At 41.3% G+C, this 26950-nt stretch overlaps 1 protein-coding gene across 1 annotated transcript in view; it reads left to right on the top strand.

Annotated features, from left to right (window-relative positions):
* LOC129713005 (microsomal triglyceride transfer protein large subunit-like) overlaps positions 1-26950 on the top strand; it is a 51540-nt gene that overhangs the window by 5782 nt on the left and 18808 nt on the right. Inside the window, exons 4-9 of the mRNA XM_055661846.1 lie at positions 758-865; positions 4530-4646; positions 13981-14120; positions 16758-16905; positions 24800-24957; positions 25919-26087. Of these exons, the coding sequence (XP_055517821.1) occupies positions 758-865; positions 4530-4646; positions 13981-14120; positions 16758-16905; positions 24800-24957; positions 25919-26087 (840 nt within the window). The remainder of the gene's footprint in view (positions 1-757; positions 866-4529; positions 4647-13980; positions 14121-16757; positions 16906-24799; positions 24958-25918; positions 26088-26950) is intronic.

A 26950-nucleotide genomic window follows, 5' to 3' on the forward strand; every position in this document is an offset into this window, starting at 1 on the left:
CCGAGAGTCTGAGGAAGGGTCTCGACCCGGAACGTCACCTATCCATGTTCTCCAGAGATGCTGCCTGACCTGCTGAGTTACTCCAGCACTTTGCGTCCTTTTGTGTATTAACCAGCAACTGCAGTTATTTGTTTCTACTACTTATACAATGATAATACCGTACTCGATGTTAAGTCCAGCGGGGTCACAGCTTATCGGGGGAGCAAAAGAACTTTTTCCAAGAGAGTGGTGAATCTTCTCTCTGCCACAGAGGGTGTGGCCAGTTCATTGGCTATATTTAAGAGGGAGTTAGATGTGGCCCTTGTGGTTAAGGGGATCTAGAGAAGGCAGGTACGGGATACTGAGGTGGATGATCAGCCATGATTATTGAATGGCGGTGTCAGAATGGCCTTCCTGCACCTAATTGTTTCTATGGTGTTACTCCATTTCCTTTTGTGTGTAAATTTTAAACTAGATAATACCGACACGGTTATTGCGGACAATCGTCCGACTTCTCCCTGTTTATAACATCTACTAAATGTGATTGTTTTTGTCATCTTTTATTAAAATTTAAACTAGGAGGTCATATTCTGATGGAGGTTGAGGCTAAAGATACAATAGATAATAGGTGCAGGAGTAGGCCATTCGGCCCTTCGAGCCAGCACTGTGAATTTGTGAAACATTTTTAATTGTAATTTTGTATTTGCCAACAATAACTAAAAGTGCCCAAGTAAAGCTTGAATGCTTTCAGAAGTAACTTATTTTATATTTATTTCAGATAGAGGCTCTGTATGGTTCTGCTGAAGAAAGGGGACTACCTCTGAACCTAAAAAGAGGTCTGGTTAGTCTTTTCCAATTACAGCCGAATTCTGGGACAATCACGGAGGTAATCTACTCATTTCAGTTAAAGAATTTCACTTTCTTTCCATAGTTTTCTTCTAATGCCCTTTAATAATGGGATCATACCATGTACAAAATGGCAGCTGCCATGCAGCAACAGTGACTAAGATTTAGAAATGTCTGAAATAGTTTGGATATATTGAGACGGGATAAACACGGAACAACAAAGGATAACTGAGACGTATCAATCCGTTTCATTGCCCCTTCAAATAATTGATCACATTCATGAGGTATTATTTCCCATGCACAAAGCTATGCTGGCTATCCCTAATTAGTTCTTGCCCTTCAAAATGCGGTTGGATCTTGTCCCCCATAATCCTCTCCATTAACAGTCCTAATAATGACGTTAGGCTCACTGTCCTGTAGTTCACTGGCTTGTCCTTGCAACTCTTCTTAAACAAACACACAACAGCAGCTCCCCTTAGTCTTCCAGTACCGCTAAAACAGAATCCAATTATCTCTGCCAGGGCCACTGCAATTTTTTCCAAGCTTCTCACATTGTCATAGTCTTATACAGTGCGAAACGGGCCATTCAGCCCAACTTGCCTTTGCCGGCCAAGATGCCCCATCCACAATTGGTCACCTGCCCATGTTTGGCCCAAATCCTTTCAAGCCCTTCCTATCCATGTTCCTGGCCACATGTCTTTTAAATGCTGTTATAGTATCTGCCTCAACTAGCTTCTCTGGCAGATCATTCCATATACCCACCACCCTCTGAAATAGTTGTCACTCAGGTTCCTATTAAATCTTTCCTATCTCTCATTAAACTTACCGTACATCCTCTTGTTCTTCATTGTTCTACTCTGGGTAAAAAGACTCAACCTATCTATCCTCATGGTCTTATACACCACTATAAGTTCACAAGGGGGATGGAGAGGATGTCTTTTACCCAGAGTAGAAACATCAAGAACAAGGATGTAAGTTTAATCTCATCTTTCCGGTGGCACAGCGGTAGAGTTGCTGCCTTACAGCACTTGCAGCGCCAGAGGCCCGGGTTCGATCCTGACTACGGGTGCTGCTGTACGTTCTCCCCGTGACCGCGTGGGTTTTCTCTGAGATCTTCGGTTTCCTCCCACACTCCAAGGACATACTGGGGACAATACAAATTGTCCCCAGTGTGTGTGGGATAGTGTTAATGTGCGGGGATCGCTGGTCGGCGCGGACTCGGTGGGCCGAAGGGCCTGTTTCCGCACTGTATCTCTAACCTAAACTAAACTAAACATCTGCAGAAAGGTTTCCTGCCTGGCACTGAAGTCACTCATTGTGAGGCTACAATCTTCTTATTCCAACTGTGGTTACGCTAATGCTCTCTGATATGTTAAACCACGTACGTCCAATAACACAGCAGGTGTTTGGAGCAAATACTGAAGGCCATTGGAGAGCGAATAAATGAATCGATGGTTTGATGAACTTAGGCAGTATGTGGGTGTTACAGTGAGCTTGATTAGATATTCTCTATGACTCAACTGGCACAGGTTTGTTCAGCATCCTTAGATACTTTTACTATGAACATGAAAATATATGAAAGGGGCTGCAGCACTTTTCAAAACGGTGGCTGCATCATGGTGTTGAAATAAAGATTTAATTTTCTAGTTTATGCCCCAAAGTCAGTGAAGTTTACTATGTAATATGCCATTTAGTCCACTATGACTAATCGAATTGAATTTGAATAACCTTTAATAATCCTTTACAGGAAATTACAGTGCCACAACAGCTTCAAGACAGACATAACACCACACATTTCCACAGATAGCTTCAATACTTAATAAGTTAAAATACAATGAATGAATACTAAAAAAAATCCAAAATTATTTTTGTGCATTATAAAACCTTATAGCAGCAGGTATACAAGACTTCCTATATCTCTCCGTTTTGCACATTGGTGCAATCAGTCTCTGACTGAAGATGCTGCACTTGATCACCTTCAGGGCGTGGAGTGGGTGAGTGGGGTTGGTCATTATTGAACCTAGTTTGTTCAGAGTTCTGGCCTCTGCCACCTGCTGACTATGTTAGGCAGATGAATGCAATACTAATCCCACGGTTCAGTGCTCACCACACCACACTGCCGGTTCCGCTGCTGCTTGCAATCTGCCAAATTTCTATTCAAAACTCCAATGATTCAAACATTTACCATGACAAGCATGTGTAGGAAGGAACTGCAGATGCTGGTTTACAATGAAGATCGACACAAAATGCTGGAGTAACTCAGCGGCTCAGACAGCATCTCTGGAACGGGTGACATTTCTGGTCTGAAGAAGGGTCTCGACCTGAAACATCACCCATTCCTTCTCTCTGTAGATGCTGCCTGTCCTGCTGAGTTACTCCAACATGGATAGGACAGGTTTGGAGGTATATGGACCAAACGCGGGTAGGCAGGACTAGTGTAGCTGGTACATGTTGGCCGGAGTGGGCAGGTTGGGTGGAAAGGACCTGTTTCCATGCTGCATCACTCTATGACTCTATTAAGTGCAAGATATAGCATTGCAGTTATATATAGTTCAATTAAAAATAGTTCAAATATCTCCAATGAGATGGATGGAAGGTCAGAATCACACTCTACTTAATGAGAGGACAGTTCAGTTGCCTGATTACAGCTGGGAAGAAACTATCCCTGAATCTGCAGTTGTGCGTTTTCAAACTTCTGCACCTCTTGCCTGATGGTAGAGGGGAGAAGAGGGAGTGACTGCTAGATTGGTCCTTGATTATGCTGGTGGCTGGAAGTGTAGATACAGTCAATGAGGTTGGTTTGTGTGATGGTCACTGTTAAGTTCACAACTCTACAATTTCTTGCTGTCTTGGATGGAGCTGTTCTCAAACCAAGCTGTGATGCATCCTGATAAAAAGCTTTCTACGATGCATCTGTGGACGTTGGTGAGGGTTGTTGGGGACATGCCACACTTGCAAATCCCCCTTAGCTAGTACCGATCTACCACTAGCTATGCTTTGTCCTGTTCCAACACTTCTCCAGCTTTGTCTCCCCCCCGCTCTACAATGAGTCCAAAAATGGATTCCGACCAAATCACCTCTTATCAGTGTCCTTCAAAAATTTTGTTTAGTTTAGCTTAGAGATACCGCGTAGAAACAGGCCCTTGAGCCCGCCGGATCCGTGCTAACCACTGACCACTGGTACACTAGTTCCATGTGTTCCCACTTTCACACCCTACAGGTTAGGGGCAATCTACAGAAGCCAATTAACCTACAAATCTCCACGTTTGTTCCCCTGTGTTATTCCAGCACTTTTGTGTTTTATTTTTGTAAACCAGCATCTGCGGTTCCTTGTGTATCCATAATACCCACTAATATTGTCTTCAATTGCATTCTTCCTCGTAGATTTGAAAGGCATCATTTGCATGGAGAATGAGGGGAAATAGAGGTCAATCTCCTGCAGTGGAGAAAGTCGAGTGGACATTAAATAGTGGTGCTCAAATCTTAAAATGTTATTATAGTGAATAATGAGAAACAGTTTCCAGTGTCAGTGGATGGTAAGCAGGGGATACAGTTTTATGGTGATTTCATGAAGAATTAGAGGCAGAATGAGGAAAGCAATTTTTGATACAATGTGTTGTGACCCAGCATGCACGACATCAATGGATAGTGGAAGCAGATTCAGTGAGAACTTAAAAAAACGGGTATTTATTTCTCCTCCTCAGGTTGATGTGTCCGGCAACTGCAGAGTCACCTATGAAATGGCGAATAACCAGGTGATCAAGATCAAAGACCTCCTTAGTTGTGGAAAAACAGAATTTGGCTTTGGTGCACCCAATCAGGTATGTTACGTTTAGTTTTAGTTTAATTTAGAGATACAGCGCGGAAACAGGCCCTTCGGCCCACCGAGTCCGTGCCGACCAGCGATCCCCGCACGTTAACACTATCCTACACACACTAGGGACAGTTTACAGTTATACCAAGCCAATTAACATACAGACCTGCACATCTCAGGAGGGTTGGAGGAAACCGGAGCACCCGGAGAAAACCTACGCAGGCCGCAGGGGGAATGTACATTATTGAAAAAGTTTCTGCGCTTTCTACCAAAGTAGATCATTTCAAACCTTTCTGTATTGTTCTCTACTTGCCATTCTGTTGCTCATTCATTCAGCTTGTGGATATTCTCAGGAAGCTTCCTCATATGTTCATCATTATTCACTATCTCATTTGGTTTCTTGTCAGCAAAACATTAAATGGTTCAAGTTAAACAGTTCTTTATAAATAAATACCAGTCTACACTTACTCCCTGCTGCTCCAAGAAGAGGTCTTCTTCTTCTTGCGTATGGCGTGCACAGCCTAAAGTTGTAAGACAACTTGTTCTGTTTGACCTTCTGTTTGTGCACGCCAGGTTGATTGCATTCGTCGAAACAGGGTGGACCATGTGAAGGTTGCAATCTCCCACCCCCAAGAAGAGGTCAAATTTGGATCAATTTTATCATTCAGGTTATCTTGCATACACAGTTAATATACAAAGAAGATCGAGAATGAGGAATTACCTACATTTGATGTTGACTTCTGATTTACCCTTTAGCTGTTTAACCGAAAGCAAGCTGTCTCTCGTAGCTTTGAAATATTCTATGAAGCCGCATATACATAGAGATGCATCTATTTCCAGGAATATATTATGTGTTCTTTAAGGAATATCTCACCTTTCTTTTCTTCCTTTCAGAAAGAATGTTTTTCATATTAGGCAAGACTGAATGCAAAGTCTCATTTCTCTCTTGCTTTCTCATCATAATTTTCCCAACATTTCAACGGCATTCAGTACAGACATTTTTGGGCCGTAGGGCCTGTTGCTCAGTTCGTCTATTCTATGTTCTGTACTATAGACACAGAATTCTGGAGTAACTGTGTCTCGACCCAAAACATCACCTATTTCTTCTCAAGATACTGCCTGTCCTGCTGAGTTACTCCAGCAGTTTGTTGTTTATCTTCGGTGTAAACCAGCATCTGCAGTTCCTTCCTCCTTTCTGAAAGGTCTGTGTTCTGGACTGCTGCACTGTGCTATGTTCTATGTATAGAATGTTTAGTCTTCATAAACTGAAAGGCTAATTTTAAGCATGCAATTGTAAGGTGTAGGGAAAAACGTGGTGATGAGATTATGGGATTAATAGCTTGTGCTACGATAGGTGTGGAACTGTCAGAATAGGTTAAGTAGCCTCCTTGCTGAACCACTAAGTAAGGAGAGAGAGTGGACCAGGAAAGGTGAGTGGACCTAATGAGTGCACTAGTTCAACCCCAAAATGTTATCAATAGATTTATGCTGCAGATGCCGTATTATTTGCCAAGGGCCACACTTTCTTTTGAACTAGCTGTTTTCCAAAGTGTTTAGCATAATTAACATGTAGGACACTTATATGGGAAAAATTAATTTTCTAAAGATAGGTAAGTATTATTTTTTTAACACAGCAAGCTTTTTGGGATCAGGTATGGAATGGCTGGAGCAAAATCCACTAGTAACTTTCAAATCAGGAATAGAAGAGAAGTAATTTTTCAGGGTTATTGAAGGTGCAGCAAACTAGATAGCTCTTTCAAAAAAAAATTCAGCACAACAGAGGTAAGATTTTATGAGGCATGAATGATAAGTGGGTTATCTACAAGGTTTCTAACTAAAGTTTCTCGAAGATAAACACTCGTGACAATTGGAATATTACAGGAAATATGTTACAGAGCTAAGGAATGTAACTGTTTTATACCTTTAATGAAATCTTATTTAAATGAGAGATGCATCTTATGATGGTATTGGTATTGGAGATGGGGGAGAAATGCGATTTGACTGAAAAACAAGAAACAACTAATTAGTTAAAGTGTGCAGGAAGGAACTGCAGATGCTGGTTTTAACCGAAGGTAGACACAAAAAGCTGGAGTAACTCAGCAGGTCAGGAAGCATCTCTGGAGAAAAGGAATTGGTGGCGTTTTGAGTTGAAACCCTTCTTCAGACTGACAGTCAGCGGAAAAGGACAGGAATGATATACATGGTGATTTAGAGAGATATAGAACAAATGAATGAAAGATATGCAAAAATAACTTTTGTGTCTATAATTGGTTCAAGTGTGGTTGTTACGAAACTGGCATGATATGGTGATGATGAGAATATGGAGAAATCAATCTACCTATAGTGGGATCATGGAAAGTTGTTTGCAAGAGGGCCTTCTGTAATAAAGCACAAGAATATGTCCAGCTCGTCATTGACAACCTGATATTTCAAGCCCGCTTTACATTAAAGTAATTGCAGTTTCTCTTACAAACAGCAGGTGGAGTTCTGAATACAAAAATATAATTTGGCAACCTAACTTTCAAGGATGTAGCAAATAATTTTCATGCATCATTTGACCCTGAGGCTACAAGGTCCATTGGTGTAAAATTTGCTCCTGAATATTCAATTTCAGTGGTACAACATAAAATCAAACACAATTGTTCTAGTAAATTGGTGAAGTACAAAATATGTCGGGCAGTTGAATACCACTGCTGTCAATTGCTTTTCACACGGCACTATAATGTTTTGAATGCACAGACAGGAGTTGATGTTGTTTAACAGCAGGTAGCCACAGAAGCACTATTGGAGTCGCCCCCTGCATGTGGGCACTTTCTGGCTGCCCATCAAGAGCTGAGTGTGGGTGAGAGTGTGAGAGAGTGTGGGCGTGAGTGTGCGAGAGTGTGGGCGTGATTATGAGAGTGTAAGAGTGTGGGTGTGAGTGTGAGTGTGACAGAGTGTGAGAGTGTGTGCGTGAGTGTGAGAGAGTGTGGGCGTGCATGAGAGAGTGTGAACGCGAGTCTAAGAGTGCGCATGAGTGAGAGAATGTGAGTGTGGACGTGAGTGTGAGAGCGCCTGAGAGTGTGGATGTAAGTGTGTGAGTGTGCGCATGAGTGTGAGAATGTGGGTGTGAGTGTGAGAGAGTGAGAGCGTGGACATGCGTGAGAGAGTAAAAGCATGGGCGTGAGTGGGAAAGAGTGTGAGAGCGTGGATGTGAGTGTGAAAGAGTGTGAGAGTGTGGTCGTGAGTGTGTAAGAGTGGGAGAGTGTGGACGTGAGTGGGTGAGTGTGGGCGTGAGTGTGAGAACGTGGGTGTGAGTGTGAAAGAGTGTGAGAGTGTGGTCGTGAGTGTGTAAGAGTGTGAGAGTGTGGTCATGAGTGTGTAAGAGTGGGAGAGTGTGGACGTGAGTGTGAGAATGTGGGTGTGAGTGTGAAAGAGTGTGAGAGTGTGGTTGTGAGTGTGACGGAGTGTAAGAGTGCGGGTGTGAGTGTGTGAGAGTGTGTTTGTGTGCATGAAAATGTTGGGAAGAGCATGTTCAAGTTAATTTACATACAGTCCAAAAGTCAAATGGTCAGTTACTGCAACTTTGTTGGTGGATAATTTGATAGCTCACCAGAATGCACAGAACAGTAATGATTAGGGCCACAGGAAGTCAAGTGAAGGAATTTGTCCCCTCTTTTTAACTGATTGAAATCAAAATGAAATAGACACCTGATCTGATAATGGCACAATACACTGCGGTTAGTATCAGACAAGGTGTGTAAAAAGTGACAAATGCAATTAAACTTTTCCTGGTTCCCTCCATCAATATCTGTTTCCCACCCATGAGGTTTTCTACAATTTCACAGATCTGTGATGTTTGTGTTGAGAATTTCTGGTGGGCAGGTGACTACTTTTGTTTTTCCAAAGCTGAGAACTAACCATTCCTATCAGCCAGGAAATATTAAGAACAAAGAGATATTAAAATGGTTTCTGGAGATAAAGAAATTTGTACCATGTGTTCATTTCCTCTTCCAAAAGAACATTGTAGTTTTGGACAAAATGTTTAAGAAGGAACTGCAGATGCTGGAAAATCGAAGGCAGACAAAAATGCTGGAAAAACTCAGCGGGTGAGGTAGCATCTATGGAGCGAAGGAAATAGGCAATGTTTCGGGTCGAAACCCTTCTTCACATTGCCTATTTCCTTCGCTCCATAGATGCTACCTCACCCGCTGAGTTTCTCCAGCATTTTTGTAGTTTTAGAACTTTTTAAAAATACTTTGTAAAATGTAAATGGAACTATAACACTCTCAACATATTCTAAACCACTAATGTTGGTGGGCAAGTGATATCATCAGCAATGTAGCAGCGGGACTGCTTCATCAGCATATTTAGCAGCGGGACTTCCACCTATATGAGCAGGAAGGAACTGCAGATGCTGGTTTAAACCGAAGACAGCCACAAATTGGTGGAGTAACTCAGCGGGACAGGCAGCATCTCTGGAGAGAAGGTATGGGTGATGTTTCGGGTCGAGACGCTTCTTCAAACTGATGTCAGGGGAGAGGGAGGTACATAGATAAGAGAGAGTAAGGTGTGAAACCAAGACAAAGGGGATGGGGATCAAGGAGATGACATATGACTCTGCAGCCAGTCACAATCAGCATTAACCAAAACAGCCACATAACCATTGTATGTGCTACACACCACCCATCCAACACACAGACACATACAATCATATTAAATTTTAGATTTAGAGATACAGCGCAGAAAGAGGCCCTTCAGCCCACCCGGAGTCCACACCGGCCAGCAATCCCCGCACATTAACACTATCCTACACACACTAGGGCCAATTTACATTTATACCAAACCAATTAACCTACAAACCTGTACATCATAGAAAACATAGAAAATAGGCCCTTCGAGCCTGCACCGCCATATGATCATGGCTGATCATTCAATTCAGTATCCCATCCCTGCCTTCTCTCCATACCCCCTGATCCCTTTAGCCACAAGGGCCACATCTAACCCTCTTAAATATAGCCAATGAATTGGCCTCAACTACCATCTGTGGCAGAAAATTCCAGAGACTCACTGTGTGAAAAATGTTTTTCTCATCTCGGTCCTAAAAGACTTTGCCCTTATCCTTAAACTGTGACCCCTTGTTCTGGACTTCTCCAACATCGGGAACAATCTTCCTGCATCTAGCCTGCCCAACCCCTTAAGAATCCTTCCTCCCGCACATCTTTGGGATCTCGGAGTAAACCCAAGCTGTCACCAGGAGAACGTACAAACTCTGTACAGACAGCACCCATTGTCGGGATCGAACCCAGGACTCTGACACTGTAAGAGCTGTAAGGCAGAAACATCACCGCTGTGCCACTGTTCTGTCCCTGTAACTGTCGGCACAGTCGAATCCTTTTAGAAAATCAACAAATAACAATGCTATATTTATTGTGTTCCAATATTGAAAAAATATATCTCTAACCATGGGCATGTTGAAGAACAAATCATAGTCTGGACAAATACCATGAGCAGATCCCATCTCATCTGTGCCAAGCAGATCTGAAGGAGTCTGAAGAAGGGTCTCGACCCGAAACGCCACCCATTCCTTCTCTCCAGAGATGCTGCCTGTCCTGCTGAGTTACTCCAGCTTTTTGCGTCTATCTTCATCTGTGCCAAGCAGTTGTCTACTGTTCCTATAGAGAGTAATCCTTCATATTCTAATACAGAAATGAACAGTCCCGAAGAGCCACAAGCTATATGTTAAAGAGACATCTGTAGGTATGGCTACATTTCATGCAGAAGAATTCGTAGAAACTCTTATTCAAAAACACTGTATTTCCAACCATTCTTCGGTATGGTCATGGCTATCTATTTCATGGCAGAGATGCTCTAGAATCCCTCGTAGAAACTTAATCTCTTATTTCAGAAACACTGTATTTCTAGCATATAACCATTCTTCGGAGAAAAAGGTCATGGCTATCTAAATTCCATTAGCCATCCAGCCTGCTCTCAGAGCATATCCCTCCATTCCCTGGATCCATATGCCTATCCAATTTATTTTTAAATGATACCAATGAACCTGCCTAACTTCCACTGGGAGCTCATTCCACACACCGCTACCACTCTCTGCGTAAAGCAGATTTACCCCTAAACTCTGTCCCTTAGAAGTCATGAATGATTCTCAAAGGGAAAAGCTTCATAGTCTATTTCTCATCATTTTAAAGACCTCTATCACGAGAGAATAAAGACCTAACTTATTCAACCTATCTCTGTAAAAGCAACTACGAAGAACTAGATGCAACAAAGCAGTTTGCACAACTTTGTATAGGAATGGGGCAGTGGCATCTCGAGATTACTTTTAACCAGTACAACTCATAATAAACTATTTGTAAAGTTGTAGCAGCACGGTGATGCCTTACAGCCCTTGCAGCACCAGAGACCCGGGTTCAATCTCGCCTACGGGCGCATTCTGTTCAGAGTTTGTTCGTTCCCCCCAGGAACGTGTGGCTTTTCTCCGAGATCTTCGGTTTGCCCCACACTCCAGAGACGTACAGTTTTGTAGGTTATTTTTTTTCTATCTTCTCCCCGCCCCCCACCCTCCATCAGTCTGAAGAAGGGTTTTGACCCGAAACGTTGCCTATTTCCTTCGCTCCATAGATGCTGCTGCACCCGCTGAGTTTCTTCAGCATTTTTGTGTACCTTTGTAGGTTAATTGGTTTGGTACATGTAAATTGATCCCTAATGTGTGTGTAGGATTCTGTTCACGTGCGGGGATCGCTGGTCAGTGCAGACTCGGTGGGCCGAAGGGCCTGTTTCCGCGCTGTATCTCTAAAACTAAAACTAAAGATATTGAGCCAGTAAAACAAATGACTGAAATGAAATGACATTCCTGTTTCCCTGATGTGATCTCTTCTCATCATCTGTATATTGATTATGATTGGCAAGCTTCATATTGTTAAAATTAGCTCAATATTACATTCCAGTTGATGCTAACTTTGTGTAAAGTGAACCCATTCAGTGCTGCAACAAAAACAAGCAAAAGATATTATCCAAGTCTTTCTAGTGCGTTATATTGAATTTAATGTTCAGAACATTGACTGTGCAGCACGGTGGCGCAGCGCTAGATTTGCCGCTTTACAGCGCCCGAGACCCGGGTTCGACCCTCAGAAAAGTAAAGTAGATTTCCTCAGAAATGAAAAGTAATTAATTTTAGAGGATTATAGCGTGAGCAAGGCAATGCCGCAATGATTTCCACATTCTGACATTTTTTCCGACAATTGTAACAAATGTACTTTTCAAGTACTCAAGATCCTTCTCAATATATCAGACTTGAAAGGAGAATTTGAGGACCCTGAATCAATTCTGCAGCTCATTCTCTTCACCTCAATATTTCCACATTAGTGCTCGTGATATCTGCCATCCACATTTTGAAATGAAGTGCGGGGTTACAAACTTTATATTGGAATTCTAAACCAAGATTTAATTTTGTTGTGATCTTCCAACTTCATTGTTCTCGACTTGCATGACAGTGCTCTTGCATACGGGCAAGAGCTTCATCAAAAACTTCTCCTTTAGATCACTTAGGGATTATCATACATCAGAAAACATATGCAAAATGTTCTTTGTCCCACGTACGTGATTTCTTCGGCGACTGCTGGAACTCGTTATAGTCGCAGAAGGTCACCGAAAAATTTCAAAACGTTGAAAATCTAGCGCCGAGCGGGAAAAGATACCAATCGTGGCTACACATGACAACTCATGACCATACAGGCATCACCCCGCGACATGTCGACACGTGACGCCTGTATGGTCGTGAGTAGTCGCCCAAAGAGTCCTACCTTTTTCTGGTCGCTGCTGGATTTTCAACATGTTGAAAATTTTCGGCAACCTGCTGCGACTATGACGGGTGCCGGCAGTCGCCGAAAAAAAATCGCGTATGTGGGACAGGTCCTTAACAATTTCACAAGACCACACAAAAATAATTAGTTGGAGGGATTTTTACAAGTTCCTCCGTATTATTTGAAATTAACATATTAGTTATCTCAGGGATATTTGCAGTGTTGTCCATGGTACAAAAATAGTTTTTAAATATCTGCAATTTCTTTGTATCCTGTTATTAATTGAACTAATTTTCTAGAGGTATCACACCTACTTTAGCTGGCCTCATCTCTTGCTGTTTGTTTTTGATAATGCACACAATCTTTCTTTCAAATTTTTTCCACTTCTTATGCACTTTTAATCTTTTGCTGCTGTATCGGGCCTACCACTGTCCTTGCCACTGTATATGCCCTACTTTACAATTTAACGTTATCTTTGACCTACTTTGTTAACCACAGATTGTAGCCCGTGCTCATACATCCAGCACAACCACTCAGCATAACCAGATTTTGCACAGGATAAGCAGATGCTGACTAAAGAATCTCCTGCATGTCTGCCCTAACTTGCAGCTGAACGCAGCACCTCCTCTGTCCGGGCGACATGGTGGTGCAGCTGGAGAGTTGTTGCCTAATGCACCTGTCCCACTTAGGAAACCTAAACGGAAACCTCTGGAGACTTTGCGCCCCACCCAAGGTTTCCATGCGGTTCCCGGAGGTTCCCAGAGGTTTTTGTCAGTCTCCTTACCTGCTTCCACTACCTGCAACCTCCGGAAACCACCTGCAACCTCCGGGAACCGCACGGAAACCTTGGGTGGGGCGCAAAGTCTCGAGAGGTTTCCATTCAGGTTGCCTAAGTGGGACAGGACCATTACCTAGGTTCGATCCTGACTACAGGTGTTGTCTGTACGGAGTTTGTACATTCTCCCTTTCACCTGCGTGGGATTTCCCCAGTGCTCTGGCTTCCGTCCACACTTCAAAGACGTTTAGGTTTGCAGGTTAATTGGCTTGGCAAAATTGTAAATTGTCCCTAGCGTTTATAGGATAGTGTTAGTGTGTGGGGATTGCTGGTTGGCAGGGACTCGGTGGGCTGACGGGCCTGTTTCCGCGCTATATCTCTGAACTAAACTAAATGGTTTCAATTTCACATAACAACTGCAGAATAGCCTTTGAGTAAGATTACAATTGAAATTTAGTTAGGTCTCATCCTTGTTGCAAGCCCACACCCAAAATCCATTGGAATATTTTGGAGGACCAAGAAACCAAGAACCAAGAGTTTGAGGATGCAAACAGGCCATTAATCTTGACCCCATTTGAACCCAGGTACGAGAGGTGAATCCTCTTTATCTAATTGATTGCACCAATAGATTTTCCCAACTAAGTTGTTTCAATGCCAAACAAATACTGTTGGATATTGCAATACGATGTGCGTTTCAGGTTTAAAAATCCTTCATGCATCCATGTTAAAACAGATGTTTGATAACAAACGTTGACCTTTCATTCAAGGTTCTTGGAGTTCTGTGGCAACCCACATGTAAAGGTCTTTACTCTGTGGAGAATGGTGTTATCAAAGCAGCTGTCATCGAGGAGGGTCATATATTCAAACTCAATCTTCAAACAACAATTGGAGCCAAAATCAGCTCAAGGTTTGCCAAATGTTACTTTTTTTTTAAAACTAGAAATGGATATAGAATGTATAGAACTGCTCTCTTTCCTTGTCAAGGGCTGCATTTCTCTGGATAGGTGTAAAAGATTTGAGGACACTGTTCAAAGATTAGGTGAGTTCTGGATCTTGGCCAATGCTTTAAGTTCAGCAAAGACTTACTGTATAAACATGTATTTATGCCCCTTTATTGTTGCATTGTTTTGATAGAGATGTATATTCAGTACATACTTTTTTATTATAGAGACACATACACGCACATGTATACACATTGTAAGCTCAAGCAAAAAAACTGGCTCAACTTCTGACCACCCCCCCCCCCCCCCCCCCCCCCAGATTTAAAAAATAACTAGACTAATTTGGACCCATTGGGTCCCAGCTTCACACGGGAGGGCTTTGCTTGCCAGTGAGGGGGGCTTTCTGGAGCGCTAGTATGGGTGATGTGGGCCAAAGGGACTGGCCACATAAAACCACATAAAGGGCACTCACAGTTCAGTAGACACTCAGTATTGTAGCTTTCATCATGGTGATTGACAGGAGAGAGAATCTCAAGATTTTTTAAACACTAATAACTCTTATTTTCCATCGATGGGAAAAATCCTCGGGGACTGTGAGTAGGATGGCCAAAAATCACGGCTGTAAGTGGTAGCGTTTTTTCTAAAATCAAACAACAACGCAAGCAGGAAGTAGTCAGGATGAGACTTTTAATTATATAGATATTAACAAAGTTAGATAACCTTCTCCTTGTAGATTTAAAGCAGCATTTTTATGACTTAACACACAGATACGTCTGCATATACGTCTGAGCAGAATACAGTTTCTGCCATTCAACATTGTATTTTTATCCATTTTTCACCCACCACAAACATTATAGCATGATTTAGTATCCCAATTGTAAGCATATAACCCAGTACATTTCGAAACCTAGTCATCAGATAGCTCAAGCACCACTATTAAAGTGAGGCAACTTGTACCCTGTTTCCTTCAGGTTTCATTCTACGACATAATACAGATTAAGTTCAAGTGCAGTATTTCAATGTTACAATGAAACACTTTCTTTCAAAACCTTGATGTATTCAACAGAGCTAGATATAGCTCTTCGGGTTAACGGAATCAAGGGATATGGGGAGAAGGCAGGAACGGGGCACTGGTGCATCTCCTGGATGATCAGCCATGATCATATTGAATGGTGGTGCTGGCTCAGAGGGCCGAATGGCTTACTCCTGCACCTATTTTCTATGTTTCACCAGGGAAGAATTACAAGGGTGGGAAAATGAAGTGTGTTTCCTGAGCTTTTATGTGGGGAATCATAGGGGCAATGGCGGAGGTCAAACGTAGAGTGGGAATGGGGCAGAGAATTAATGTGGTGGCCAACTGGAAGCTCAGGACTGTCCCTGCAGATTGAACATAAGTGTTCTGTAAATATGTCACCAAGTCTGCACTTGGCTTCTCTAATGTAGAAGAGACCACACTGTGAAAGATGAATGCAATGCACTTCATTGGAAGGCATGTATGTGCATTGACAACGTTCATGTTACTGACTGGTGTAGAGGTGAAAGATCAAAAGATCTTGATTAGTACGGGTGTCAGAGGTTATGGGGAGAAGGCAGGAGAATGGGGTTAGGAGGGAGAGATAGATCAGCCATGATTGAATGGTGGAGTAGACTTAATGGGCCGAATGGCCTAATTCTACTAACTTATGAACTTATGAGCAGGAGTTGCATCTCCTGTGGTTACATGGTGAGGTGTCATGAGAAGGGATTTGGTTAATGGAGATGTATGAACAAGATGCAAAGGGTTATGAAGGGAACAGGTAACTAAAAGTGCTAAAAAAAAGAAGGATATGTCAGATTGTGGAATCCCTTTTAGAGATGACAGAAATTATGGCGGTTTTGGTTTGGTTTATTAATATTGCCACACGCATCAAGATGTAGTGGAAAATTTTGTTTTGCATGTTATTCAGTCAAATCTTACCATATATGAGTGCTTCAGGAAGTGCAAAAACGAAAATAAACTGTAGAATATAGTGTTACAGCAACAGAGAAAGTGCAGGTTAAAAAAAGTGAAAGGGCTGCAACATGGTTGATTGGAAGATTGGGAAATACGTCCGTAACATTCAAGACTCGGCTAACAGTGGGGAGGAAGATGTTCTTGAATCTGGTGGTACATGCTTTCGAGTTTTAATATCTACTGCCCGATAGCAGAGAGGAGAAGAGAAAATGATTTGGGTATGAGTGGTCCTTGTTTATGTTGGCTGATTTTCTGGAAGTAGCTGGGGCGTCGTGGGAAACTGATCTGTGTGATGGACTGGGCTACGTTCACAACTCTGCAGTTTCTTGCGTCTTGGGCAGAGTGTTGCTAAACCAAATTGTGATGTACACTGATGAGATGCTTTCTATAGTGCATTTGTAGAAATTGCTAAGAGTCATTTTTATCAAGACTACATCACTAATTTTGCATTTACTATATTTTATCTTTTTTTTTCTGTTTAAATCTAATGGTATCGTGTTTATGTTTTGGTGCTGAATTTTTTCAAGTTTGTTGTAGTATTTCATGTCTGAAATAGTAGAGTATGCAGCTATTCGATTCAACTGAGTGAAGCAACTATCTCTCACACCAGGCAGCAGCTTCACTATATGACTTCGGAAATACAACCCAAAGCATTCTACGGGGAAAGTCTTCAGGAAACACTGCATAATCTAGGGATCTTCACACCCTTATCTATGACTGGAGTTCTGGAGAAGATACCCTGCAAGAACTGTACACTTGTGAGTATGACTGCGTATTAATATCACATATTTGGTGAGCAGATCTGGTGCATTATCTGGCTCAGTAACGTTTCTAAATATGTTCCTTGTGTGTTCCTGCGTTATATGAGATGACTTCATATGCTGGATCATATCCCCCTCCATCAGGAAACATGTTCCCGATGTTGGGGGAGTCCAGAACCAGGGGCCACAGTTTAAGAATAAGGGGTAAGCCATTTAGAACGGAGACGAGGAAACACTTTTTCTCACAGAGAGTTGTGAATCTGTGGAATTCTCTGCCTCCTCAGAGGAGGCCAGTTCTCTGGATGCTTTCTAGAGAGAGCTAGATAGGGCTCTTAAAGATAGCGGAGTCAGGGGATATGGGGAGAAGGCAGGAACGGGGTACTGATTGGAGATGATCAGCCATGATCACATTGAATGGCGGTGCTGCCTCAAAGGGCTGAATGGCCTACTCCTGCACCTATTGTCTATTGTCTATTGTCTATTGACATAAATGGAACTCTCTCCTTCAGTCTCGACGCAAAACGTCACCCATTCCTTCTCTCCAGAGATGCTGCCTGTCCCACTGAGTTACTCCAGCATTTTGTGTCTACATTCTCTCCTTAACAGCAAGAAAGGCAGCAAAAAGGAAATCTAGGAGCTCTGGTGAAATTCCCACATCAGTCCTCACCTAGGAACAGTTCTTCTGCTATTTATGCATGGGAAACTAAAGTCTATTGTCTATAATAAAGTGTTTTAGGATATCCTTGGGTTATGAAAAGTAATATTTGAGAGCAATTTTTTAATAGCTTTTTTTGGGAAATTTGTTCTGATGAACCTTTAACCAAAATTTGTCTTTAATTTGCTCCTGACTATATCATTGTGTACTTATGATGAATCCCTTGTGGTCACCAACAGGTCAAAATGATCTCCTGCCATTTATTGTAATAGACAAAAACCATGTACTAATTAACTGAAATTGAGAGGTAGTGCTCAGTGGTGAAATTGTAAAATCCAGTTATTAATTTTTTCATATTTTATTTAGTGACAGAGGAAGTGAACAGAGGAAGCAAACGTACATTGCCATCACTTAACAATAAACATTTCTGCAATGTACAATGAGAAAATATCTTGTGGGTATGATATCAGACAAGGTCACATGCTTCGAAGTTGTTGAAATTAAATGCAAATTAACTAATATTCAATAATCAAGCTGCCACACATTGCCACAAACTAAATGAAATAATTCGTTATAAGTGCCCGATATTAACTTCAAGTCTACAATTGAGGAAGGAAAGTTTAAAATGTATACTTTTGTATTTCGTGCCTTCTAATATCCTTGAACATTTACTATATCTCCCAGTATTAGATATTTAGCACACAAAAATCCATGGGCTTCAGCCAAAGAAGAGATAATGGAATTCCATTTCCCAAGGAGATGAAAGATAAAGTAAATTCTAACGCATCCTTCTCTGTCCCATTAACCACAAATAATGTATTTGCCTTAATTTGAACTCCTGGTTAAATTATCATGATTCATGGAATTGTGTGACCAACTTAATAAATTAATTCAAAATACATTGCTGGCTTAAATATCCTATTCCCTTCTCAGTAAAAATGATAACAGATTGAAGGTGAAGGTGAAACATCCCTAAAACCTTTACTAACGTGCAAACTTATACATACCTGGCACAGTCAGCGATTTTAAGTGGAGTGCTGCTGAAAATGTGATGTCTTTTTATTTGTGCTTTTCCAGAAGAAAGCTCAAAGCAGAAGAGACGCATTATAATAATTTTGTTGGTCAGACAGCATTTCTGGAGAAAAGGAATAGGTGATGTTTCAGGTCGAGATCCTTCTTCAGGTTAAGAGTTGAAACGTCACCAATTCCTTTTCTCCAGAGATGCTGTCTGATCCGCTGAGTCACTCCAGCTTTTATTTGTTTTCTGTCTTCAGTTTAATCCAGCATCTGCAGTTCCTTCTTACTAATTTTGCTTGCAATTTATTTTCACACAAGTACTTTGCAAGCTGGAAATATTATCTTTATACCAAAATGTCACCCACAATAGCTTATATTTTTATTGCATTTCTAAGTTGCAGAATATCCCAAGGTGCTTGACCGCAACATTATTGATTGGTTAAAGAAGTGGTTTGTGCGAGGTGACATACAAGAGATTTAGGAAGGAAATTCCAGATTGTAAGGATGAACCATCTTATGACACAGCTGGCAATGGTTGGGCTGATGTGGAAAGTGGGTGTGTAGAGAGGCAGAGATGGTTCCATGTAGGGTCAATGCAGGAGAAAGTTAAAAACATTGGAGAAAATAGGAAGTATAATCAATCTATTGGGGAATTTGAGAACAATAATGAAGACTTTAAACTCGGCGGGCAATCTGCTCCAAAGGCAATGTAGAGCAACAACTTTAGCAAGGTTTTGGAGAGGGCAGGGGAGCAGGGTAGACGAGAGTCAGCTTGAACAGATATGATACAATACGATATGATACACCTTTATTTATCCCAGAGGGAAATTGGTCTGCTGCCATGCAAAAGATACAGATACAAGCCATGAGCATTCTAATAATAATGAAATTAAATAATCGAGTGGAAAACTCCAGGATGAGGGATGTGCAAAGATGGTGGGGGGGGGGGGGGGGGGAGTCGGTCTACCCCACGACAGAAGGGGGAGCAGTGTACAGTTTGATAGCCACAGGGGAAATGATCTCCTGTGGCATTCTGTGCTGCATTTCATTGTCTCTGCAATGCATTTCGTTGTCTGTGTACTGTACACTGACAATGACAATTAAAATTGAATCTGAATCTGAATCTGAATCTGCTGCACCTTGGTGGGACCTGTCAGTTGCTGAAGGTGCTCCTCAGGTTGACCAGTGTGTCACGGAGGGGGAAATATGTCAATAGGTGAATCACTATTTACTTGACGGTTGGCTGGGGATGGAGGTAAATAGTAGAGTAGACGGCAGTGGGATTAAATTGAGATTGGGGCACAGATTCAGGATTTAACTGCATATCAATCCAGGCAACTTGAAAGACAGAACATTAGCTCAGATGGAAAGGAGCACAAACACGATTGTAACACTTCTCAATCATGACTTAAATCTCTAACCGCAGTTTCGCCTGAAAGGCAAAACCCATGGCAAGAATCCAAGGGCAGTGCGGAGAGCCAAGGCTATTAAGATGTGGTGTTAACCCACTTTTTAAATAAATCATACAATTTTGTTCTTGGCAAAGGAACACTGCCAAGATGACCACAAACAAATGCACTTTGCAAATGGAGAATACATTTTCGACATCTCTGACCAAGAATTGTGACTTCTAGGTTCAGAAACGTAGAGGCACAACAAGCAAGGAGTGAGGAAAGTGAATATTAGCATTCCTGTATTTTCCTGATGCATGAATGAGTTAATACTCAGTTTATATATCAAAAGGAAGATTTATATACCAGGCTGAACGTAGCTTTGATTTTTCAAAGCACTGTGTGGAATATTTCATCTTACTTTGCGACAAACCAGGCACACTCCTTAACTGCAATATTAGAATCACAACATACACCTAAACAGTACGTCCACGCATTTAATAATATTTAATAACTTCATTCTGCAAGAAGGCTGAATAGAAGAGTAATTACATTTTGCTAAATTTTTTAAATCAAATTAGTTACACATCATTTGCTGGAGTGCTTGGCGATAGGTTATATGCATTGGAGGTAATGAGTCAGCTGGAGGACCAAGTGGAAGGAGTATAGAAGTGCTCAACAAACAAGTCCCTGTTAACTTGGGAGTTTAGAGGAACCTATGTTCGCAGCTAAAAATCTCTGATGTTATGCTTCACCAAAATGGCACTCGTTGAGATCTGTAACTATGGGTATCAAGGGTTATGGAGAGAAGGCAGGCGTTTTATGTACCGCTGAATAGAATGAGTATTCCCTTCCAGTTGGGTTAGCAATTCTCCATACATCTGTTATATTAGTGATTTTTATATATGTGTTTAAAAGTTCACTAGTCTTGGACCTTATGTTACATTTCTTTTGTTTTATAGATTTATCTAAATATGGATCTAAAATACAATTGAATTCCCCCTATTATTACATTTTGATAGTTAAACTCTGATATTATATCCAACATTTTATTAAAAAATTGAGGGTTATCAAAATTAGGAGCGTAAATATTTATCATAGTAAGTTGGGTGGAATAAATTTCTCCCGAAACTATAACATATCTTCCCTCTTTATCTGATATAGTATCCTTTAATTTGAATGGTATGCCTTTTCGGATGATAATAGCCGTACCTCTTGCTTTAGAAGTGAATGAAGGCATTCAAATTAGAGAGAAGGCAGGAGAATGGGGTTGAGGGAAAGATAGATCAGCCATGATTGAATGGCAGAGTAGACTTGATGGGCCGAATGGCACAATTCTGCTCCTATCACTTATAAACCTCTTGCATGCGCTCATGCAGCCTTATGCATTTAACTTAACTGCTCTCAGTTAATGTCAAGTTCGATGTCAGTCACAGCTTCCAAACCACTGTCATTGATCTTTGTTACGTCTCACGATTTTTCTGTTCACTGCTACATCAGGAAGGCATCCAACCTCTAAATTCATGGGCACAAGATGTAATCTATTTTTTTCTCAGTCCGCAGGCGAAGGCTAAATGGGGATTTGCTATTGTTGCAGATATTCACAAAGTGCAGATAGTCATAGACTGGACTTATTACAGAGACCTTTCTTGTAAACAATAGCGGGAGCTCCCTGGAGGGTCTGCTACACAGAGACCATCCCTCCAGTGGACACGGGGAGAGTCCATGCAATGTCCATACAGACAGCACCCGTAGTCGGGATTGAACCCAGGTCTCTTGCGCTGTAAGGCAGCAACTACCTCTGCACAACCGTGATGCCTTAAATGTATGGAAATTGAGGTCATGCACTTCGCTAAGAGGAATCAAACGGAAATTGTTTTAGTAATTCAGTACCACGGAATATCTCGGGCCTTGGGCACTGCTCAATTTTTCTGTGGGACACAACAACCCTTTGATGTAAGTTGAACTTCACAGATGGATTTCTGGGCTGTTATTTCATATCTGCAACTTGGAAAGTTAATGCTGTGGATATCTTCGTTTTACATGTGGGAGTATTATGTCGGAAACCTTGTTTGGTGGGGTTTTTTTCACACTTTTGAAGTTCTGGGATGATTTTCAATTCAATTTTTTTCGATGGCTTTTAATTATGTGCTTGCATTGGGAACGAAAGCCTGACATTTAATATTTTGTAGAGAAAACTTTACTCTTTTAATAGGCAAAGCTGGAGACTTGGCTGATCGATTATATGATTCAACAGACATTAGACAATAGGTGCAGGAGTAGGCCATTCGGCCCTTCGAGCCAGCACCACCATTCAATGTGATCGTGGCTGATCATCCCCAATCAGTACCCCGTTCCTGCCTTCTCCCCATATCCCTTGGCCGCTATCTTTAAGAGCCCTATATAGCTCTCCCTTGAAAGTATCCCTTGAAAGACATTATAACATAGAAACATAGAAAATAGATGCAGGAGTAGGCCATTCGGCCCTTCGAGCCTGCACCGCCATTCGATATGATCATGGCTGATCATCCAACTCAGCATCCCATCCCTGCCTTCTCTCCATACCCTCTGATCCCTTTAGCCACAAGGGCCACATCTAACTCCCTCTTAAATATAGCCAATGAACTGGCCTCAACTACCTTCTGTGGCAGAGAATTCCGCAGATTCACCACTCTCTGTGTAAAAAATGATTTTCTCAAACAAATCTGAATTTAAAAGTATTGTTGAGTTATGACTCAATGTCATAGGATAGGATTTCTCTCCATATCAATACCTGAGCTCCGACGTACCCGCTACATTCATTCTCCGTGCTTACCATGAGTTTGATTTTTTGAAAACTTGGGAGAGCTCTTGCAATGAACTCATACCGTGGGACAGGGCTATCACCTATTGAGTTTCCCCAGCTTTTTTGTCCAACTGTAATCAATGAGGTTACTTTTACCAAACCCATAACCTCTACCAACCGGACATAAAAATTACACTTAGCTGAAAGCCTTTTAAGCATGTTGCACATTCCCTTATTTGGAAATATATTAATTCTCCTTTATAGATTCCCAGTCTAAATCCTGGAGCTCCCTACTCAAAAACTGAGGGAGACCCTTCATCAGGGAGATTTCAGCAGTAAAAGGAAACAGCTCATCACCATTTAGAGATTGCCAATAAATCACGGCCTTGACACTCTATCCTAGAGATTCTTTTTTTTTTAATCTAGGTAACATGTTTTGAGCGAAACATATTAGCCTTGGAGAGTGTGTTGTATGGATTTACAAGATTCTGTGATAAATGAGCAAGTGATTGCGTAAACAAGGATTAGAAACATAGAAAAATAGGTGCAGAAATAGGCCATTCGGCCCTTCGAGCCAGCAATGCCATCCAATTCGATCATGGCTGATTATCTAAAATCAGTACCCCGTTCCTGCATTTTCTCCATATCCCTTTATTCCTTTAGCCCTGAGTTAATCTAACACTCTCTTGAAAACTTGGAGTGAATTGGCCTCCACTGCCTTCTGTGGCAGAGAATTCCACAGATTCACAATTCTCATGGGTGAAGACATTTTTCCTCATCTCAGTCCTAAATGGCCTACCCCTTATTCTTAAACTGTGGTTCTGGACTCCCCCAACATCGGGAACATTTTTCCTGCATCTAGCCTGTTCAATCCTTTAAGAATTTTATATATTCCATAAGATATCCTCTCATCTTTCTAAATTCCAGTGAATACAAACCCAGCCGACCCATTCTTTCATCATATGTCAGTCCCGCCATCCCGGGAAATAACCTGGTGAACCTACACTATACTCCCTCAATAGCAATAATGTCCTTCCTCAAATTAGGAAACCAAAATTATATTCTTTAGAATCTAGCAGGTCAATGGATGACCCAATTTTAACTCAAATTAGTAGAAAAATAAAAGCTATTTCTATTGTTGAGGGCCACAAGTTGCAGCTAGATCTTTTAGAAATTATGTTACAAAATAACTGTACTGTAAAATGTTTGTTACACTTTTAATTGTTAATTATAAAGCCAGGATTGAGTTATTTTTTGTTAAAAAATAATTTTAAAGCCTTTGGAACAAAGGATGATGCCTTATATCAGTTTTCGTTTTTAAGATTACTTTCCATAATTCAGCTTTGAAAACTCAAACCCCAAATTACTTAAAACATGACATAAATAAAATGTAATATATATATAAATATGTATATCAGCCAACAGGAATGAGGACCATAGTAGATAGGTTAATACATTGTGAACCTGTGCACTCTCCCAGTGAATGCACCTGAAAAACTAGATTTCATTTCACTAAATGCTGATTGCCCTTCATATTTCCCCACTGACCTATTCAAGATATCTAGCATTTTTACTCTGTCGTTTTATCTTTTATCGAGTTTACTCACAGCACTCCAAGTTATCATCTTTTCATCAACCATTCTGTAGTTCAGATCAAGGGCAATCACTTATTGCAACAGCTTCTTCCCGACAGCCATCAGGTTATTAAGCACGACCACAAATAAGCTCTGAACTACAACAGACCATCATTATTATTACACTATATTTGTTTAATTATTGAGTATGTGTGCCTGTGTACATACACACATTGAACTTTTTATCCCCCCCATTATGTACTATGTTTCCATATTCTGTTGTGCTGCAGTAAGTAAGAATCCCGTTGTCTTATCTGGGATATATGACAATAACACACTTGTGTCTTGTCCAAACATTAATACCGAAGCTTCCTTTTCCTTTGTTGAATATTTCTAGATTCCTTCAGTGGGACTGCTCTGTGTCTTTGGGTGGAATCCACAATGAAAAGTTACTTTATTTTTCTTTTAGGCAAATGACTATTTGAAAAGTCTCAATAAGAAAAACAACCTGCAAGATCTTTCTAAAATATCTGCAGCAAAGGTATTCCTAGCGTTTGTTCAACTACTGAGAGAAGCAAAGAAGTCAGAGATCCTAAACTTTCTGAAGAAGGCAGCTGACAATGAGATGTGAGTTAATGCACTTCTTCCTTTTGCTACTATAAATGTCTATTTGTTTTGGAGTCTAAAAATCCTTCCTGGCAGATGAAATCCATTTTAGTTTAGTTTAGTTTAGAGATACAGCGTGGAAACAGGCCCTTCAGCCCACCGAGTCCGCGCCGACCAGCGATCCCTGCACACTAACGTTATCCATCACACACAAGGAACAATTTACAATTATATATATAAGTCAATTAGCTTACAAGCTGTAGGTCTTTGAAACATAGAAACATGGAAACATAGAAAATAGGTGCAGGAGTAGGCCTTCGAGCCTGCACTGCCATTCAATGGTTGATCATCCAACTCAGTATCCTGTACCTGCCTTCTCTCCATACCCCCTGATCCCTTTAGTCACAAGGGCCACATTGAAGTGTCGGAGGAAACTGGAGATCATGGAGAAAACCCGTGCAGGTCATGGGGAGAACGTACAAACTCCATACAGATAAGCACCCGTAGTCAGGGTCGAACCTGGGTCTCTGGCGCTGTAAGGCGGTAACTGTGCCACTGCGATCTGAAATCATTCTCCCTTTCTCTCATGAACCTCAGTGTAAATCGGGGTGTCAGAAAATGACTCTTTCTAGCTGTGAGAGGACATTCAGCTAGGATCTAAGGAATGAAGTGTTCCATATGGAGTCAGAGTCATAGAGCACATAAACATGTCCTTGGGCCTAACTCATCCAAGTTGCCCTGTCTAAGCTAATCCTATTTGCCTGTGTTTGGCCTGTATTCCTCCAAACCTTTCCTATCCATGTACCTGTCCAAATGTATCTTAACTGGTGTTATTGTACCCGCCTCAAATACGGCTTCTGGCAGCTCGTTCCATATGGCCACTACCCTCTTCATGAATTCAGACGTGAATGCCAATGCTTTTGTGCCTGGTGGCTACATTTCCAGAATTGGAAGGCTTCTGACCGCCTGTGATATATTCCAGCTCCTTCCTGATCGACTCAGCCACAGCGGCACAGACTGAATCATCCTTGAGTGCGCTCTCAGAATACCTGGATTTCACCAAAGAGAAACAAAGTCCTCAAGTGAAGACATTCTTGTACGCTGCCGCCTTCTCTTCCTACCCATCCAAAGAGCTTTTGAACACATTGTTGGTACGTACGTATGCGTTACGGAAATTAAATCCTATTCCCACAATACGAGATAACTATGTTTAACTAATTTTCTGCTGCTGGGGAAATTGTAAGATATTACAGCAGTAACATGTAGATAGAAAACGGAGCACGGGGTTTCAGTACAGGCTGTTGCCAGGTTGGGTCTTTTTTATTTGACAAAAGTGCACTGCGCATACTCAAACATATTCATGAGACTAAAGGACAAAAGGGACTATGGACATTTATTGTCACAAACACCAATTGGTGCAGTGAAATGTTATTGTCTGATAAGATAATGAATATATCACATCACACAAATCACACCCACTTCTTAAAGTTACAGTTACCATTATATACACTTATATACACTAAGTCTTATATATTTCAATAGTCAGTTTCAAGAAGGGTCTCGACCCGAAATGTCACCTATTCCTTCGCTCCATAAATGCTGCCTCACCCGCTGAGTTTCTCCAGCATTTTTATCAACCTTCGTAAAAAAAGGCCTGCTATTTTTCCATGGAGCACTGGTAATGTTTTCTGAAAGTGGGCAATATTTAAAGGCCAGAATGTTCTATTAATTTACTGGGGCCTTCATTTTAACATTAGTTCTACATGGAAAACAAAATAGTTGATGGTGTTCATGAGCATCCTTGCAGTCCTCAACTAAACCCATCCGTCAACTCCTTGATGGTGTTTCCCATCTAAGCAGCTTCCCTGAGAATGCTTTATGCTAGTGGTTCCCAACCTTTTTTAGCTCATGGCCCCCTTGGGAGCTTTTAATTTTTCTGTGGCCCCCCCTGACATTATTAGCGGGAAATTATTAGTACTTCAATATTATAATACCTTCCATAAAAATATCAGTG

Source organism: Leucoraja erinacea, chromosome 34 (genome assembly GCF_028641065.1).
Source record: "Leucoraja erinacea ecotype New England chromosome 34, Leri_hhj_1, whole genome shotgun sequence".
NCBI lineage: Eukaryota > Metazoa > Chordata > Chondrichthyes > Rajiformes > Rajidae > Leucoraja > Leucoraja erinaceus.